At 39.5% G+C, this 20,562-nt stretch overlaps 1 protein-coding gene across 1 annotated transcript in view; it reads right to left on the reverse strand.

Moving 5' to 3' along the window:
- DCP1A (decapping mRNA 1A) overlaps nt 1–17,818 on the reverse strand; it is a 38,220-nt gene extending 20,402 nt beyond the window's left edge. Inside the window, exons 1-4 of the mRNA XM_026102837.2 lie at nt 17,348–17,818; nt 16,089–16,129; nt 14,109–14,236; nt 4,939–5,005 (exon numbers count right to left, since the gene is read on the reverse strand). Coding sequence (XP_025958622.2) covers nt 4,939–5,005; nt 14,109–14,236; nt 16,089–16,129; nt 17,348–17,803 — 692 coding nt within the window. The 5' untranslated portion in view covers nt 17,804–17,818. The remainder of the gene's footprint in view (nt 1–4,938; nt 5,006–14,108; nt 14,237–16,088; nt 16,130–17,347) is intronic.
- Between the last annotated feature and the right edge of the window lie 2,744 nt (nt 17,819–20,562).

A 20,562-nucleotide genomic window follows, 5' to 3' on the forward strand; every position in this document is an offset into this window, starting at 1 on the left:
CAGTGCAACAAAGTTTTCCTGATTCACATCTGTGTGAAACCTTAAAAACAAACAAAATCAAGATTTTTGTCTTACTTCTGGAAAGCTCTCCCTTCATAAATAGTTATCATCTTCACCCAACGTCACCCAAACTAAATTCCTTCCAAAGTTACCAGTACAGCCACTTCCATCAGACTTCTCTCATTCCAGGAAACTCTGGAAGTCTTTTTAAAAATAAGCTTTTGCTTTTAACTTCTGCAAATCAAATACCTCTACTGAGCTGGGAAAATAAGTCAAAAGAAAAAGCTGCTACTAAATGCAAATCTGTACACTGAGGATGCTCTGTACAGAATCAGGATTAAATCTTTTTTAAGCAATGCCTACTGTTTCCATTATACCAGATAGTGGAAAAGGCACACATTCCTTCAGGGACACAGTAGCTGCTGTGACAGTTTGCTCAAGAATATCTGCAGCTGTAAGCATTGAAAATATACCTGGCACAACCTCACAGCAGAGCGAGGCAGAGAATGTGAGAAGTGAAGGTCTGCGATTACACAGCCTGTGAAGAGTAATTTAGTTTTCTTTTGAAAGATAAGCCACCAAAATATAAATGGATGGCCTGCAATCTTGTTAACTCAATCTGGCACAATAAGGTCAAGTCAAACAGCAGGAAAGTGAATGCAAATCTCCTTGAAACCTTTTATGGTTATGTTTTTGAAGCTCTGAGGTACTATAAAAGCAGTACTCTTTCCTATAAGTGATAGGAAAGCACTCTTCCCCCCCCAAAAAACCCACAAAAGCAAAAGGTTACCATCAGTGATCATCCAAATTTCAACAGCTAAAAATAAAACCTGAACAAAATGAATATTCTTGGAAATCAGTGTAAATATCTTCCTTGAAATATACTGAACTAAGCTTGACACGGCCTATTACCATTTGTTGAAATGCCACTTTCCTTGTTGAAGTTTCAGAGTTTTAAGTACACTGTTAATTAAATACTATTTATTTATTAAATACTATTAATCCTCCTCCCCTTAAATACATCTTTCATCCCAGCATGAAAAACTTCTGGCAGCTTCAGCCTCCTTCTTGTAGGGAAGGTGCAGGGGAAGTATCAAGATTAAGCTTTTTCTTTCTACCCATTTTGGGGGAGAAGAGAATAGCATCAATCCACTTTTTGCAAAGTTTAACTACCGCCTCGCAAGTCAAGTTTCTCCATTCTACAACAATGCACAACTAGAATTCCTTCGTTTCATTTTTCTTAGTATTCATTTTTAGCTACTCACAAACCTAAAAGACATACTATATCAAATGAAAGGTCATTCATTCCACAGGGAATTTTTGACAAATAAGTAGTATACATACACTAAAAACATCTCCCTGGATAAAAACAATTTCTGCAAGTGTTTTTGTAAAACCCCCCCCCCCCAAATCAATGCCCATTTTTTTCAAAAAAAATGGAACAGGAGTATTTAGACATTCTGTAGACTAATAACAAAAAGAAGAAAGGCTTTATGAAAAAAACATTCAGTTCGAAAAGACTTACTAGCTGTTCTTTGGCTAGAAAATATCACTTGCACCCTTTTTGACCAAGTGAACTGCAGCAAGGCCTAAAACCATACCAACATGTGACCTTAGCTAGCTCAGCAAAATTCAACTACCTGTATTCTGTCAATATCCAGTCAATAGATCTTTACATGTACAAAATGTTTTTTTCTAGTTTCACTGAAGTAACTATTCTCAACACATGTTCTCCAAAGCCTGCTTGATGCATTAACAACTCTAATTTTAGTTTCAATTATACTCTTAATCTACAAGCATTCCAACATCTTCTGCAAAGATTCCCACGCATTTAAAAAACATCACTACGACACACACACACACACTACAGCTTTTTCATCTTTCAGGATTATTTGCAATCACAGAAGTTTTCCAGGGTGAGATGCTACAATCAGCTCCAGGTGCTGAGACACTACAATCACAAGGATGTGGGTAAGCGTACCATAAACAGGGGCAAAATGATTATATCAACTTTGGCATTTCTACCGTCCTGGTGCATTAGTAAAGCTCTAGTACAAACAGAGAAAGAAAAAAAAAAGTGGTGGTGGGAGACAGACTACAGTAGTTTACAAAACAGATGGCAATAAAGCTTAGAACATACCCAAACTGGCCTTGAACAAACCCACTGGGCTACAGTATTTCCAGGATACTACAGAATCCAGCAGTAAGAGCAAGTGTGTCTTCACAGACTGCTGTACCATGGTTAGGCCGCCCTGTTACCTAACTAAACTTTTAAAAAACCCTGGAGTGTCTATATCTCATGAGTCATGCTATAGCAACCAGACTAGTTTAATATCAAATAAATTCAATTTTTACTATATGACACTTAGAACTGCAGTGTAGCTGCGCATGACAATAGGAATACAGCAGAGTTTGAAGGCTTTACCTCTCTCTCCCACTCCAAATATTTGTCACTATTTTTAATTAAAGGTACATTACAAAAAGCCTTCCCTTCTAACACTCAGTTTAGAAAGTAAAGCAGCAGACTTGTCATTAGTTTTTAAAGTTAACAGTAATTGGATAATTCCTAATCACTGAAGCTATACTGGCCAGCAACTGAGTTTTGGCTATTTCCTCCCCCTACCCCCTTCCATTTCCACTATCTTTAACATCTTTGATCATCTCAATCTTGCTTTTAGGTGAAAAAACAGAGTTGCAGTTTAAAGAACAAAAATGACCAGCTGGTCTCACCATGAATATAATAAATGCAGCATCACATGTATAAGTTTACATGTAAATACACACAAGTACCCAATAATCTAGTCCAACTAATCGATCCCAGCAACTTTTTATTAGTTATATTTAGCATACGTCTTGCACACCTTCATTTGTTGTTTTCAACTGCTAACAGGTATGACCCTACCACTATAGATTCAAACTCTTGACATCTGGTTGACAGAAAAGATGACACAAACACTTCTGATTCTAATTAATTGTTTTACCTCAACCTTTTAAATTTTGCTTCAAAATACCTTAATTTCCAAGAGTCATTTGCACTCAGTTGTTTCCTATTAATCCTTGTATTTGGACAAGCCAAATAACAGCAAAGTGTCTGACACTGTTGGGGCAGTGGGGAGGGAGAGAGGGAGAAGGAATGGAAACAGTATGGGTTTATCAGGATGACATAGAAAAAATAAGAACAGATCTTGATATTGTAGTCTACCATTTGTGTTGTCATACATTGCTTCTGTGGGACAGGAAGGAAAACATCCACTAACAAGCTTAAGAAAATGTTTATACTATGACTCCTTCCCATATTATGAAGTTTTAACAGCCTTCAGGATGTCACGACTTGCAAGACATGACATGCTGATTAAGACATAAAATAAAAAAAGCTCTGAAAGTAAAGAATGGTGGTAAAGAGCAGCACAGCGAAAAGGAAGAGCAGATATCCTGTGCAGTACATCTGCAATTTTGCATTTTTGTTATGCTTAACTACCCTGTCAGATGCTCAGGGTTTTTTTTTGTTTGTTTGTTTGTTTTTTAAGATTGTTTGTCTGATTTTGTAATCAAATGTTTCTTACAGGAGGACATTAAAGCTTCATTTAAATTAATCCCCATCCTTCTCTATTTGTAAGAAAGAGATGTTGGCTTAATCAGCCAGGCGCCTGTTTTTTTGGTGCAAGAACACTCTAACTTCTAGTGAAAAGATGTTTTAAAGACTTCCAAAAGTCACGTTTTGCTGTCCTCCAACCTGTGAAGTTCTGATAGGCTGATGAAACTCCAGGTGCCAAGTCAGTAGGAGAGAGGTTTTTTTGGCAAACATAAGCCAACATCCCTCTGACAAACAGCTGGTCAAAGAACTAGTGATAACACCCATGGGACAGTCCCATATACTAATCCCATTTAATCAAATGAACTCCAACTTGGATACAAATATCCATAACTATCTAAAATAAATCTTCTGTGTTGTTCAACAGATTTCACACCAAGTCTTACACAAATACATTAACTACATCCATCAAATTTTAAGTGCAGATTAATAATAGCAGCTGGACTAAATTCTACATAAATCACTACCTGCCCCTCCCTCAATTCCAGAAACCAGTGCACTTTCTCTGGCAGCAAAGTCAGCTCAATCAGTGCCCACCTTCCTGACCTCCGCTGTTCACGCCAACTTTTGTACGCTAGTTTGAATCCCTCCTCAACTGTGCCAGTGCAACTTTCTGTGGTACAAATTCATTAAGCTAGGATGTAGTGGTATAGTTAAACAAATTAACAAAACCATATCATTGCAAAGACACAACACCTTTTAAGAGGTTTCTTTGAACCAAGATCATTTCAGAGATTGACCTGTTGCATGGCTTCTGCATCTGAGAGCCCAATGAACTACAAAATGAGAACAGGTGACATGGCAGTTTTGTAAACCAACTTTATTTCTAGAGAAAGAAAACCTGTAACCTTGAGCAGCAATCCATAGGCCCAGCAACAACAAGCTTGTATTAGTCCAAAGTTTTGCCAGCTCTCCAAACTTAACTTTAATTCTGTAAGATTCCACCTACTTCTCATGTCTCTCCACTTCTGGTCAGGATTTTTTTTTTTTTTTTGTAAAGGAAAAAAAGAATGTGGCCATCACTTGGCAGGGTATTACTCTGCTTTAACCACCCCTATACGAAATACAGTATTGATACAAACACATGTGTATACGTGCTCTCTTTAGACAATACCACACTAATGCCTTAACCAAATTTTTTACCCCTTCAACTACAGTGTTAAAGCATTCAATTATTTAACACACATATAATTTTACTCCTCCCCTAAAAAACAGTAGCAGTAACAACACTGTATTTTTCCATTGGGGCCGGAGGGGGGAAGATGTGTAAGAGCTCTTCTAATTTTTTTTTTGTCGTTACCGTGTTACATGGAAGAGTAACAGAATAACAAGACCAAGGTACTTACTTAGCCATGAGTTTCGCTATTCGATGGCAGTCATTCTTGTCATAAAACCAGATACTGTAAATTGACACTTGAAAATAAGAAAAAAAAGCAAGTGTAAGACAAGAGTTCAAAAAACAGATCAATATGGAGGAAAGCAAGAAGCAGCAGCCTACTAGCTCTGCAACATATGAGTTACCATCAATTTCCAGTCAAATATTCTGTGCATGATGAGCATTTGTAAAGTAATTAGACATAGCATGTGTGCAAACACAAATACAATGTCAATTAGATTAAATGAAAGAGGTACAAAATGTTGATGCTTGTTCACAAATACAAGTGGCAAGAAAAATAAGTTTTAAATACCAGATGTCTTCTCACTACAGTGGCAACATTATAATTACTGACTCTACCATTTAAGTTAGGGCAAGGAATACCTATGCAGTTTTTGAATGCTCATTTTTTAAATTAGTCAGTTTCTGAGGTTTAACTACAGTATGACAGTTCAGTCACAGGCTTTCTGCTACCCACCGCCCTCTCAAAATTTTTTTTATAAAAAGTAATTGTATAGGAAGGAAGTAGTACTAATGCTCCAGTCACACTGCAACATTCACAGAGCTACTTAGAACTGGATTCATGTTGAACTCTATTCTTTAAATGTAGCAAGAACAAATCAATGAGTTCAAAAAGGTTCCAGTTCAGCAAGGCACCAAGCACAGTCAAGGCATTCAGGATAACTGAAGTTCCACTGAAAGTGGGCCAAGCTAGATCCTGATCACTTGGCTGAAAGAAACCCCAGGGTGAGAAGCTTTTCTTCATCAGCATTTCCACTTTGAAGAGGCCATTTCCCCACACACACATACACCCCCGCCCCCCCCCCCACACACACACCCCTACTCATCTAGTTGCCCCCTCAGCTGTGCCAACACAACAAATTCGCATAACTCTTTTTGGGATTGTATTTAATCCAATACACAAAGCAGGTTACTTTAAATCTTGGTTCACCTATCAAATTTATCAATGCAGAGTGTGCATGCACATTAAAGGCAATTACACACTGTACATATGTGCCGATTAACATATTTTGATTCCCAAAAAAGCTTTTAAATAACCTTTTAAAACTTATCTTTGTTCTGCAGTTCATGCTAACATTTTTATGAAGTTGAAATCACCACCTGATTGTAAAATATGATTTAAAGGGAAGGAAAAGGATGAGGGTTTTTTTTAAAAGTGATTACACAGCCTTTTCTAGCTGGACACAAGTCCCCCATCCCCCTTACCACCAACCACCCCCCAAGTGGAATCCATTCTTTTCTTCCAAACACTCAAACCTCAACCAAAGCCCACTCAAAATCATTTCAAGCCATGGCAGAGGGAGATTATTTTCTACACCTTCTAGTTACACCAGGCTGTTTTGGCCCAAAACCCCCAAAAGTCACACATTTCCATAACAATATTCTAAGACAAACTGAATTTCTACTCTGTTTCATCTTCTAACTTGTTTCTCTTTTTAACAACTATATTTGGGTGTTTGATTTTTGAGAAGTTACAGCTTCAGTAATAGGAAACAAAGCTTTTCAAGTTATAAAGAAATCAATACAGTACCATTTAAGAAATAATTCTTTCTTGAAAACATATAAGCCAATTAAAAATTCATATATGTAGCCAATGTTTATGAAACATTTATTAAATTGGACAGTTTAAGACAACTGTGCTGCCCACTGCAGTGAAACCTGAAAGCATTTCAGTTATAGCTATTTCTTTAGACATGTAGCAAATTTTAATGCTTAAGAGAAGCCCTTTCCCTTCCCTGAGTCCATTATCAAACAAAATGCCAAGAGAAGAAAGCTTCTTCAAAAGCATACTTGCTGAAGGAATAGAGATAAGAAACCTATAATGATAGCTTAATGGGAGAAATGATAAAAGTCACACTCAATTCTGCCGGAAACAGACATACAGAAGACCACAAGTAGATCCAAATTTCAGTTCTGTCTGTAGCATATCAGTTCCCCCTCCCACACTGTGTACTACTGGCAAGCAATCATAGGGAGTCACTACAAAACATTAATAGTATTACAAAGATGTTAAGAAGATTACTAACAAGTAAGCCTGTGTGTTAATTTAGTTTTGCTCCAACAGACTGGAACGTTTACCTCCCTCTTTTCAAAAGACTCATTTGTATCATCAGTTCAGCTTCCTCATCCCAGAATTTCCCCCTAACAGCATCATTATATTTGATGCATGTCTTCCATGCATGCAATTTTATCTATGAACATTCTTTTATCAGAGACAGAGTTGGTATTTACAAATGCTTTTCAAATGTGTGATGTTTCTATTATGTCCAACATAAACGTTAACTCAATGTTCATGTGTCTATTTCTACTACAGTTCTTTAACAACTTCTTTCAACAGAAGTCACTAAGCTAAGCGTAACTCATTTTTCATCTGGTCCAACACTTCCACTCCAGCCTTTTTACGCTGAATGTTGGGGCAGCATCTTTAGCAATCAAGTAGAAACAGTCTGTAACCCTCATCAGCAACATCCTTCAGCTGGATCTGCACTAGGTTGACACACATGAAGTTTAGACCACTTGATAACCTAATCAAACTTAATAAAAATCAAAAGAAGTTAGTTATGTTCATCTAAATTATTCTCAGACATTAGACACCTAGGCAAATTAATTACATCACTTTATTAGAAATACTCTGATTCACAAATATTTATCTAGACATGTAACACCCAACTCTTCCTCCTCAAACTTGACTAAATCAATCATTAAAACCCAATTGAAATTCCTACAGGAAAGCAAAGAGAATATGCCCATTACAGAAATCTTCCACTCAAGTTGCTCAGTCTAACAGCTAGCTGACACCAAGAAGGATAATCTTGCCATCTCTCTTATACATTCTGCTTTTATTGCTTCATGAGGTGACCAGTTCAGCCTAGTGTTGCAGTGCTGTGTGGCTGCTGAATTGCTAGCTCTGACCTAAGAGTGGGAATAGGAAAGTGAGACGGAAACCTTACTCTTTGGCAGAAGACTGCAGTTTAAAGCTAAAGTGAAGTTGCATGCCAAAGCTGTAGTTTCACTTAAAGTTTCATTTTAGGTTAGCAGAAAGAAGCACTGTCACCACCCTCACATTCTCACAACCCTGCTCCTCATTCTACTCTAGTCCACCCTTTCCCTTGTACCACTTGGGTACTTTTTAATCCAGACCAGTTCCCTGATACTGTTTTTACATCAGCTTCACAAACATAACACCTGGCACAAGAGAGGGCAGGAACAAGAAGCTGGGGGCAGCACAGTCAGGCTAAAAGCATTAAAGTGTTCATAAAACTGTAGCCTGAGAATACTATGCAAAAATAAATATGTATGGAATTCACCAGCAATGCAAGTCTGAGAGATTCCAGACAGCAGCACGCTCTTGTCTTGGGCAGTCGAGCCATTCATGCAGCCATATCTTCATCCGATTCAGAAAAGATGATCTGGTTTAAAAGTTACCTTATCTAGTTTAAAGGGCGGATGGGAAGACAGAGAAAAGCTTTATTTTACAGATCCAGTTAAGATGTTGCCACACAATGACTCAAGCAGAACAACCAGGAGTGGGGGACATAACTTTTCAAACTCTCTGCAAAGCAAGGATGCGTATTTTGAAAGCCATCCTCTAGCGTAATCACAGAAACTAACTCAACCCTACAAGAAAACAAACCAACCCCTCAGTCATTGCAGGAAAATTTGATGTATCCACTTGATGAAACTTTCTCTATTCTAAATGACATTCTAAAAATATTATTACAAAGGCTGAACAGGTAGATCACTTTACTGTCCAAATGGAGTTTAAGACAAACGCACACAAAACAATCTCTCTCAAAGCTCATATTTCTTCCAGTAGCAACATTAGCTGAAATGCCACCTTTCCCCAGCCACTCAGCCCTAATCTTTCTCATTGAGCTGTTTCCTCTTCCTGTGTTCCTCAATACAAGTATCAGCCTGCCACATAGATTTATGAATAGTTAGAATTAAAAAAAAAGCTCCCCCCCTTTTAAAAATTCTTTTTGTTTTGAATATTTAAAAACATTCCATAGATATAGGTCAGAGCACAATTCCACAAGCAGTTGTGCTTGAGTAACTCGGAAGGTGGCAAACAGCATCCAGGATCAGGAACATTTTAAACAAACTCTGCCATGTGACAAAACATAGCGTGGAATGAGAGGGATTACCACTCTGCCACACTGAACCAGAGCAGAAAATGCCTTTCAGTTAGACTGCCATCTTTCAGATCATACAAAATATTTTTAGCACTACTTAATAGCTTTCAGTGGGTTCCCCCCCTCTTCCCCCTAGCTTGTATTGCTTCTTGTGCTATAAAGGTATCAAGAACAGGCTCCTTTCTTATCTCAGACTAAAAGACTGGGCTAATGTGCTTGCTGGAGAGCCATTTCGCTTCAGCAATCAGAGATACATTACACTCACAGCACTGCCAGCATGGTGGTTAGGGGGGATAATGAGAGACTCTCTCCTTAAGGATAAGGATACTCTGTTTTGAAACAAGTCAGGAGCTCTTTCAAAAAGATTTTAAAAGCCATTTGCAGGAAGGCAACTTTATTTTTTCACGCTGTTCTGAATAAGCCTATTTAATTAATGATAAAACAAGCCAGAAGACAGCATTTTGTACCCAAGTTTTGCACTTAAAAGCATAAGAGTCTTCAAAATCCTTCTTTCGTTTTACTAACTCTTACCTTTGGCCAAGGAGTAAAGCAAAAAAACAACCAAACAAGGACCATTTCTTTTAATACCAAAGTTTTATGCTTAGCACCTGTCTTTTCAGCACCATGGAAATCAATCTGCCTGACCTCCCAAGAGAACTAGCTTGGATTAAAAAGCCTTTTAATCAAGATCAACACCACCAATACAGAGGGAAAGTTATAAACGAGAAAGACATAGAAGAATACTTCTTGCAGACTTTAAGAGGTAAGTTTGCCATTGTTTACAATGTTGACTAATTTTCCTTTATTATTAATCGAACTATCAGCTTGCCAAAAATACAGCTGCAGAATAGCTCCCCTGCCCAAACTCTCACATTACAGATTTAAAGAAGCTATAGGACTTTCAGATTGGGCTTTTATTATTGTTACTGATAGAACCGTATGTTTCTTTTAACATACAGAGTTTAACATACTTTTTTACAAAATATGGGCAAGAAGAAACAAGCTTAGGTTGATTAAAAAAAAAAAAAAGATATATCAGTGGGATGCAGTGCTTCATGAACAAATATTCTGAAGAACATACATGCATCCAGAGGGCAAGTTAGAAGGCGATCTAATGCACACACCAACACATAGTTGTATACTAATACTGTTTAATCTCAAATATGAAGTACAACTTAGAGTTTTATCTTTTAAGAATTCTAAATTCAAAATGTTACATTACAGAAACGAAATCGATTAACTTCACTTCTTGATTAATTCTAATTTGGAGAGCATACTTTTCTTCTTTAAATTCTCCCAAACAATAAAAAATAGAATACTTTCTTTTGCCACTGTAATTTATATAATGTCGGACACTTGATGAATAAATGGTGGCGTTTTAGAGCAGCATTATAAAAAAAGATTCCAGGTTTAAGTATCATTTTGGGGCTTGAATCCTACAATGTTACCAGGATAAATATTGCGCTGGGGGGTGGAAGAGACTGGGAAAGATTTCCTAATTACATGGTAAAATACCAAAAATGTATAGGGTGGGTTTTTTGTTTTGTCTTAGAAAATAATACATGTCCTACATATAATCAATATAACAAATAACACATTGACCTAACTGACTTCCATTTCACTCTTAGTGAACAGAGAGAATAGATACAAGAAAGCTGTTATATCATTTAGTCCTTTCTCATCATTGCACAACCAGGAAAAACTTATTATCCTACTCTGCAAAAACAAACAAGAAAAAACCCAATAACTATTGAAGAAGAGTAAAGCCTCCTTTCCAGTGAGGGAATAAAACAGCAATTCCCTCAATTAGTCTTGCTCCAAGAGCATGAAAAATCCTTTGTGCAATTGGATAAAGATAAGGATCTCATGTCTGCAGCTTAATAAAAAATAAGTTCTGATGCGTAAACTAAGAACTCTGTTGTATTAAAAAAAAGATATTTATTTGCACAAACCAAACTAAGAAAGAATAGTGAAAAACACACTAAGATATTATGATCTAGCATGACAGCCAAATCATTCTTAGAGCCTCCAGCCCAGTAAAAATAATGTTTACATACTGCTTACAAAATTTCTCTCCTAACTTGTTAATGGGTCTGCACAGATTGGAGTACTTCATTCTTGATATACTCAGAACAGTTCTCATGCCAGTAACTGTGGGAGAGAAATGCCAGAGGCCTGAGCTGGTATACATAACACACTTTGCCCTTATCTTCTTTAGTCAAGATACAATCCAAAAGCAAAGTGGAAATGTGAAGTTTATAAAACAGTAGTGTCATGCGCATTGACAAATATTATTGACATGGAGCATTTCCTCAATACGTGGTGGCATAATCTTGTTTAAATCATCTTTACCATCACTGCCACATCCTGGTGAAGTATAAACTGTGATTTGCCATTGATCCTGCTATGACCTAAACGTATAGGCACACTTTTGCATCAGAGGCAAACAGCAGTATTAACAAACATAATTTGAGGTTTTTGTTAAAAATCCAAACAATCCCCAACCCGTAAGCTAAGGAAACGAAACAATCAGTCCAATGATGCAGCAGCCTTAGCAGGACAACTTATTAAGAGTTTGTAATGATCACAGTAGATTTCTTCAAGCAGGATCGAAAGACAGTCTACATGAAATGGGAGTGCTACCAACACTCTCTGTAAGAGAGAGAATTTTTCCTTGCCCAAACTAGTAGTCCATTCTCTGCCATTGTTAAAGTATCTCAGAAGAACTTCATGTTAAACCCTTAGATGCACATTAACCATTGGCTTCAAACTGTGGGTTAGTCACGGAAACCCAGGAGTTTTACGTGCCAGCAGCCAGCTGAGTAGAAGTGGATACTCTTCTGCATCTGAAGAACTTGGACAAGAAACCGCTAACCTAACCATACAGCTAACGCACATGTGTTGAAATCTGTCTGCAACAACTCCAAATCAATTCTGACTTTTTCTTTTTTTTAAATACTTTTCTGGAATTCTATGCAGACAGAGGCAAATTGATTTAACACTGAACATTTCAAACACGTATTTTGCTTTTTGTAACTAATTCAGTGGCTGGAGGTCAGACAATTTGGGAAGCTACAAGTGAGGAAGAAAACCCAGAACACAACAACTAAGTATATAAGTCAAAGGAATTAGGGGTACTGAAATCATAAGGAACACTCTGCCGACAAAAACAAACAAAAACTTAGATACTGCTTCTTGTGCTTTCATGCTTGTATTCAAAAGCAGCAACCACTAGCAAAGCACACAAAAACTGGTGAGATGCTTATCTGTGGCACACAGGAAAATAATAAGACAAGTTAACTACATCTAATGTTACCATTTTGCAGTCAAAGGGGAGACTGTTTCTGGACATGCTGCCCTATTCTAGGAGGCAGGAAAGAGTAACAAAACAAAGGATAGTTTCCAAATAACACTTTTTTTTTTTTTAAATGACAATGGAAGAGATTTAAGGAGAAAAATTACTTCTGATTACTTCAAAATGGAATTATTTCCCCTCAAGCCTATCATGTTTTCCTTGTACATCTTTGTCTGAATTTCTTCCTTCCACATACTTCTATTTTATCTCTATCCCAGCTTCCATCAGCCTCCCACAGGCCTTGCACAACAGTGTCCCATAGAGAAAATGGGAGCTTTTATCAATGTCAGAAAGGCATATTATTAGCTTCAGGGGTTTCTAATGAACTCGCACACAGCCTCCCTTCTCTGACTACTTCCATTAAGTGATCCCATGCCACTCCCACTATCATACAACAGGACCATTCCACAGCAGCTTCTGCTTCCTGATACATCAGCATTTCCAACAACAACCACCACCACCACCACCTTCCCCTTACATCATTGATCTCATGTTTGCAATGCTTTCCTCTCCTGTCACCTGATCTGCCATCTTCCCTGACCCCTGCCACCATCTTCTATAGCCCCTCTTCTCTCCAAACCTAGCAACCTGCTTAAATATCCAACTCAATCCCCTCCCGCCATTTTCATGCTAATCATTCACTTTCCTGCCTCCTGAATTTTTCAGCTTACTGACTAGTTTTGCCTTTTTCCCCTTACATTTGAGGAAGAAGGACTGCTGAAACTTTATGAAAAGTGAACCCTCCTACCTCAGGCTGTTTTTTCCTCACCAAAATGGAACCACTCCTGCTCCCAGAGCCTGGAGGCTTTCCAAGGGGGAAAACAGGATTGGATTAATGTTTGACTGCTCTTTTAGGTACACTGAAGCATAACCAAAGCTGTTCCTATCTCCATAATTCAAGGAGACAATACCTCATCTCTGCTGCCTATCAGCTAATACCTCCAGAGAGCATACAGGCTCTCTTGGCAATTCAGAAATAAGGCCCATTACAAGACAGCAGCAAAGCAATTTCAGACCAACTCTCTGCTTCATGGGATGCTTTTTACGTTATCTAATTATTCTAATGAGAATTTCACAAACACTACACTCCCTCTTCCTCTTTTAAAGGGCTAAATAAACTATACTTTGAGCACTTTGGAGTAGCAGAATTTGTGCTGTGTAGCATACTGGGACTCAAGTTCAACTGATGACCCAAAACACTACTAGATTTGAAGAAAGTTTCGTAATTTTTGCTTTAGAAGTCCTCAAATACTATCAAAAATAATCAATCCTCACTTTTTTTTAAAAAGAAATTTCATTAATGCTATGGCACTAGGCATAGGTTTAGATTAAGTCCATGAGAGTATAAATTAAAAAGACAGAATATAACAATATTGAAGTGAGTTGGTCTCTCTCGGTTTCATTGGAAGCAGATGGTTACCATAATACATTGTGTGGCTACTTAATTAAGTTTAGCACTGTAGCCAAAAAAAAAAAAAAAAAAAACAAAAAAAAAAAAAACACCACAACAATCAGACATTTCATTGGAACCTGCCCCATTATATTATCTTGGAAACAGACCATTATATCAAAGTGGTCTCGATTATAAAACAGCATATTAAATTTATGTGGATTTTAAAGAGTTATACTCACAGCTAGCATTTCTGTAGAGAAGAAAAGGTTCATGGAGCTGGAACTCCAAGTCTTTATTTACTGGTTCAACTAGATTGTGCATGTTCAGTCGATTCACTATCGTAAAACCATGATAAGGAGAAGCTGACCTATTGATTCAATTAAAACAAAAATCAAGGATTAATACCTTGATCAACATATACAACACTTCTTTGAAACAGAATTATGAGTTAATCTGAGTCTCTACTGCTTAATTAGCTCAAACTTCATCAGTATGGCAGCTCTAACAGCTGCTCTTGTGTGTCATTCCTTAGCGAACCAGCTAATTTCAATTTAAGATCACACTTACCTCAAACTAGGATTAGGATAAACATTAAAGTTCTACACTGCTGAACTGATGAATCAAAGACATGCCCCAAGACTAAAAAAAAAAAAAAAAAAAACACCCCACCTATTCAAAAAGCCTATAGCAAGGCCAGAATTAAAATTCAAGTGTATTCAATCCTCCCTTTGCATAAGTGGTCTTCAAGCATTTTAGAATCTTTAGATGGCGGAGGAGGAGGCAGAGGACTCCTCCCCAACCCCAAAACCAAACTACACTACTCAGCAACATTTGTCTTACTGTAAAAACATATGACAATAAAAGAGCTGTTAGCTTAAATAACAGGAAATATACCTAAAGAGAAAGCAGAAGCTCTTAAAACACTTACAATTGTATTGCTTAGTGAAACAATTTTTAAATATCTAGATTTTCATTAAATGCCAGGTGGAAAAACAAAACATCAAGCAAGCAAGCATTGGAATTTCAAGTTATCTTTAGATCCGTTTTCTCTTACTGCATGAATGCTGCGTCAGCATGGTCAGCTGCGCCTGCAAAGAGTCAAGCATGATGAAGGCCTTTGGGGGAAAAGGAGGCTTGTGTTTTAGGTCATTCATGTCTGAGAATAAAACTAGCCAAGAAAAGAAAAGCCACTAAAGTCAAATCAAATATAATTAGCTAGTGTTAATATTTCTATGTCCACATTTACCGAATGACCAACAATAAAACCCGGTAAAAGCTTCTAAGGAGGGGCCAAACAGTCCTTACCATCAAAGGTTAGCCTTGTAATGCTGCTAACAGAACTTGCTTGAAATAATCAAATAGTCATAAGGAAGTTTTTGTTCAGTTTTTTGTTTAGTTTTGTTGGTTTTTGTACGCTAAGCATTTACAAGATTGGAACCAAAGCAAAGTTAATAGGAACAGATTACTTGTATCACTTCACAGCACCAGGATAAAACACTTGTAACCCTAGTCTGTGGCAGTCTCTTTCAGGATGGGTTGACTAATTCTGCATCATTCATATTTCTAACATTCAGAGTAATATCTTATTGTGAGATTTCCAATTTGCCTACTATTTAAAAACCAGAAATCCATGACTGGGCTTGCATGTTGGTTCTGGTTAAAATAATTTTCCCTCTTCCTTTTTACATCTCATATAATTGGGCATTTCTTTCATGGTTTTGACTATGACATCAAGTAATCCCCAAAATCATACACTGACAGATCTCTGGCTTTTAAGTGACATCATCTGTATCAAAACTGGTCAGGAAGCAACAGAAGTTAAGCCAGGACAGGTTACGGAAACAATACAGACAACAAGTTAAATAAATTACGGATTTTAGGAGAGAAGGGAAGACTCATCATTTGAGACACTCAATACATTAACAAATGCCATTGTATTTACAAAATAAACTCAATAAGTTAACTTTTTCTATGGATATATATACAACATTTATCAAGTCCTATGATCTTTCGGCAGTATTTCTATGTGCTTTTAATGGAGTTAAATCACCTATGTACAGAATACATTCTTTTCAGATGGGCATACAAACATTAATAGCTGAACAAATAAGTCACTGTAAACTGGATGCAATAAACCCAACATGAAAGTTGCACATTAAGCCAGGTAACATTTGTTTTCTTCTTCAAATGGAAATGAAAAAGAAAAAGAAAAAGCTTACCTTTTGTACACAAATAAGGTACCTTCTATGTCTGTCTTCTCCTACAAGAGACAGGAACTTTATTTAAGGGATATGCTTGTTCACACAAATACATAGCTTTTATGAAACATATTAATTACAGAAGTTAATTATAACAGTCTTATCTTTCCACAAGAAAGCCTGACTTTATTGAAATAAAAATCCAACCTCTTATTTTTAGAAAGTATTTTTTTCTTATCAAGATTACAATATTAAATACATCTCCTAGAAGATTTTCTTCACACTATCAAGTTACTAATGTGCTATGAAATATTCTACAACTCTCCTATGCAGAGCACGAGTGGTCAGAGTGGAGTATCTTTCTCACAATTCCTGGTTTTAAACATGAACTAAAGTCTATTAGCCTACAAATAGGTTGTCTTTCATAATTGTTATTTAAATGATTACAACGACAGCATAGACAACAACAAGATGATGTAACTAAGTACTACAGTTTTATAAACTATGTACCACTGTTTTGTTTCCTACCTGGGAAGTTAAACAAAAGCAGCTGTTCCTATCGGCAAGGGGCCTGTGACACTTACATACAGGAAGCCACGTACTACTCCAGTGCAGTGCAAAAATTAAGTTCCACATATTTTAAGTTTTTATAGTTTTGGGACGAACCAGTAGTAGTCAGAGGTCCTGAGCAAGGCACAGGAGAGCTCTGCTCTGAACCTAGGTCGAACCTTTAAGAAGAGGCCTGACCTAGGTTCTTACCTTCAGATATACTCTTTTAATGTAACACGGACAAGTTCTACACTTAAACCACAGAGCAAAAAGGCCTCAGACAAGAAGCGCGTTTCAATACGACAGTGAGTACTAACGTTTCCTCGGTTTTCCTGAACTAAGGCTCTGAACTACCCGTTAAGAGCAACGACAAAAGATTACACTAAAAACAAACAAACAAAAAGGCAACAGCGGCCGCGGACACCCGCAGCAGCGCGACTGCTCCAGCCCCCAGCGCGCGGGCACCCCGCGGGGCGGCTCGGGCTCCTGCCACCGCCCGCGGCGCAACGTCCTCCGGGGCCGGCGGCTCGCCGCGGGGCAGCGCCAGGACCTCAAACTGCCCCCGGCAGGGGCGGGCCCCCCCCCCCCCCCGCCGCCCAGCGCGGAGGTGGAGGCGCCGTCCCCGGCCGGAGCGACCCCCCGTGCCAGGCCGGGCCCCCAACGGCCGCGGCAGGCCGGGCCGGGCCGCCCGCTGCCGCCCTCCCCCGGCGCGGCCGCTGCCCCTCACTTACCCACTCGTTGGCCTTGGGGCTGAAGCTGTAGAGCGCTACCTGGCCGGTCACGTCGGCAATGCTGGTGATGTAGGGGTCGTGCTGCTTTAAGGCCGCCAGGCTGATCTCCTGCCCCGCTCTGCTCAGCGACTCCATCTTGGATCCCGGCAGCAACCGCGGGGGCGGGCAAGAAACGGCGGCGCGGCGTCCCCGGCGCGCCGGACCCCGCCGCCGGCCGGAACCCCGGCCCCGCGCCTGCCGTTCCGGGCCGTTCCGGGCCGCCCGACGCCTGCAGCGCCGGGCCGGAGCGAGGCCGCCACCTCCTTCCCCCAGAAACAAGCGTAGTGCCCTCAGCGAGCGCTGCCTTCGGGTTTTATTGGGTGCAGTCGTGGTGGAATTGCCCTTTACAGAAGGGTTCGTGCTGGTCTGACTGCCATGAAACTGAGGGGCCTGGGCTGTCTGGGTTGAAAACGACATTGCTTCCAAGTTGAAGAGTTAAAATTCAGATGACACCAAGCAGTTAGCAGGAGGCATCTCTTAGCTTCCCCCTACGCCCGTCCGTTGACACCGAGGGTTTCTCCGGTTACCCCGCAGGGCTGAGCGGGGCACCGTGCCCCCGCGGCCTCCGCCAGCGTGGCCCTGAGGAGAGGGCTCCCCTCCAGCTTGGCGCGGCTTGGCTCCCGCAGCGCCGTGGCTAAGGGGCGTTTGCCCTGCGCGTTGGGGCCGAGCAAGGCTTCCTCGCCCAGCGGGATCCCGACTTCCACCCCCGGCTCGGGGCCGTGCCGTCATGGATGGACTGCCCTCGGGCCTGTTGTGCCATGCTGTCATTGACCGTCTTGTGCCGAGCTGCTTCTGCACCTCTGGCCATGCCACGAGGAGAAACAGCCTTTTCATTGCCATGGAGCAGATTAAGCCAAAGGTCTCTGCACTGCACCCACTGAAAGAGATCATTTTTACCTCTGCTATTTCTTTGTGAGCATTAGTAGCGCCAAGGCGTCTGAGTTCGCTGCAGGCAAGTGCCGGCGGTGCTGTGGGCTGGGGCAGGGCCTGGGGGCGCAAGCTCCCGCCGGTGTGGGACCATGCTGTCTGCGCCCTGCCGCTCTCCCTGGGCCGCACGACTGAGCAGCGGGTGGTGGGCGGCTGCTTCTGCCCCACGTCCGCTGTGGCCAGCGCCGCGGGGCAGCGGAGCCCGCAGGCCAGGGCGGCCGTGGCTGTGCGCAGAGCTGCGGCGCCTGCCCCGGGGCTCCCCACGCTTCTCGCACGTATTCGCCACCACCTAGTATCCAGATGCTTCACAGTCTGCAGCGGGACTTGGAATTTCCAATATTTTTAAAGAATTTTGGAATTAAATACTTTTATTTTTCTCGGGTATAGTACGCATAGCAACTGTTGTATGTGGTACAAATTGTGCGCATGTAATGTTGGAACAACGACAAGGTAACATGCTGTTTTGTCAGCTTTGTTCCTGCATTTTTTTTTATTGTTACAGAGATTTTAGCAACAGGAAAGTATAAAATATGCACTTAAGACCAAGACATGAATGACATCCAAAATAATATCACAGAGATTTTGACTTAGTGGCAGTTTGTGTAATCTGACAGGAAAAAGAAACACGATTGTGAATTTCTGAACAAAACCATCTTTGTGGCAAGATGGTTTCTTTCTGACCCGTCTAGGAATGTAAGGAAGTTCCTCTAAGCTCTGTTTTACCAGGTCATGTTCTTCTTCATTGCAGGTGGACACACTCCTGATTTTTAATACAATTAGCTTTTTAGTTTAGACCTCTCCCACAATGACAGACACTTAATTCACAAGCATAAGTAATGATCCAGCAGGCGAGTGGCTCCATAAAAACGTCTTCCTCATGAACAATGGACAGACCAAGTTCCAGGACAATACCAATTTTTTATCATAAAAGTAAAGCTTCTTGGAATTAACATTATTTCTTTTGATGTTAAATAGTTCTAATTTAAAGTAAGAAGACATTCTTTTAGAAAAAAAATAATCTGGACACAAAAGTTCCCATGTACCTCATTCCAATAACTCAGAGCTGAATCCCAAGACCTAAGCATCAGTTAAAAAAAATCATAAAAATCGTACGATATATCTTAGAGAGTTCAATAAACTTCCATTCCCTTCTAATGATTTTACTGCAGGAGGGCATGATCTATTCCATAAAATTTGGGTTTTTACTGATTCTGTTAGGAGAGTATGTAAAACTGTTCCCATCAAAGAGCAAACAATAACAGTTAGTACAGTGTCAAAAATACCTTGATTTAAAACAGCTGATTACTATTCTGTAACACTCTAACTTGCAAAAATACAGTACATGGAAGTTAACATTTGAAAATCTTTTAAAAAGAGGGCGTTCAACATTCTAAGGGCTCAAGTGAAACAGAAACAAAATGACAAAAACCTGTTAACATTTGATTTTAAATGGCATCTTCAACACCTGTACCAAACTGCTCCTTTCTTTTGAGTCAAACTCAGGCAAGACTACTATAAAGCAAAGATATCTTTCAAAGTAAGAAACTTCTTGACAGAGGACAGCTTTCTGCTGTGCCAGACCTTCTCAAGTGTGAAAATTTCTTGGCTGCATCTTGAATTAAAAGTGAAACATGAGAAGCATTGATAACAAAAACAAGTGGTGGTTTCCGGTTATGGATTGTTCTCCTCCTTCATCTGCTAATTCCAATTCTGCATTTTAGTGAATTTATTCTCTCTGCCCTTCTTCACTGTTGTTGCCTTAGAATGAAATATTTTATATCAGAAGTGAGTCATATGGCTGCCATCTGTTTCCTCAACCTTGAAGTACACCAAAGTATATCGTATACTTAGCCTCAAACTTTGACCTCAGTGTAAACTGAAATGATAGTTATATCCATCTAGGCTTGTTCTGTGACTATTATATTTTGCAAACATCTTTGTCCTTCTTTGGAGTTATTCAGCAGTTAGTGCTGGGGAAATGTTCATCTATCACTCTCTATTTCTGATTCTTGTGCTAAACCAGACAGAAGTGGGATGATGTAGATAATGCCCTTTCGATGTTTTCTCTGTGAGTGGGACAGATTCCATTTGTGTTTCAACAAGTGAAGAGAACATTATGTTCCGTATTTCAGTTACTCAGCTGAGGTTTTACAGGACAGGACATGCTGATTTATACCCTAAGTACTGTTATCTCCGATACAAATTAATGTTAAAATAGGCTAAATAATAAGACCCTTTTTTACCCCTTC

The sequence above is a fragment of the Dromaius novaehollandiae genome, chromosome 12, assembly GCF_036370855.1.
Source record: "Dromaius novaehollandiae isolate bDroNov1 chromosome 12, bDroNov1.hap1, whole genome shotgun sequence".
Classification (NCBI taxonomy): domain Eukaryota; kingdom Metazoa; phylum Chordata; class Aves; order Casuariiformes; family Dromaiidae; genus Dromaius; species Dromaius novaehollandiae.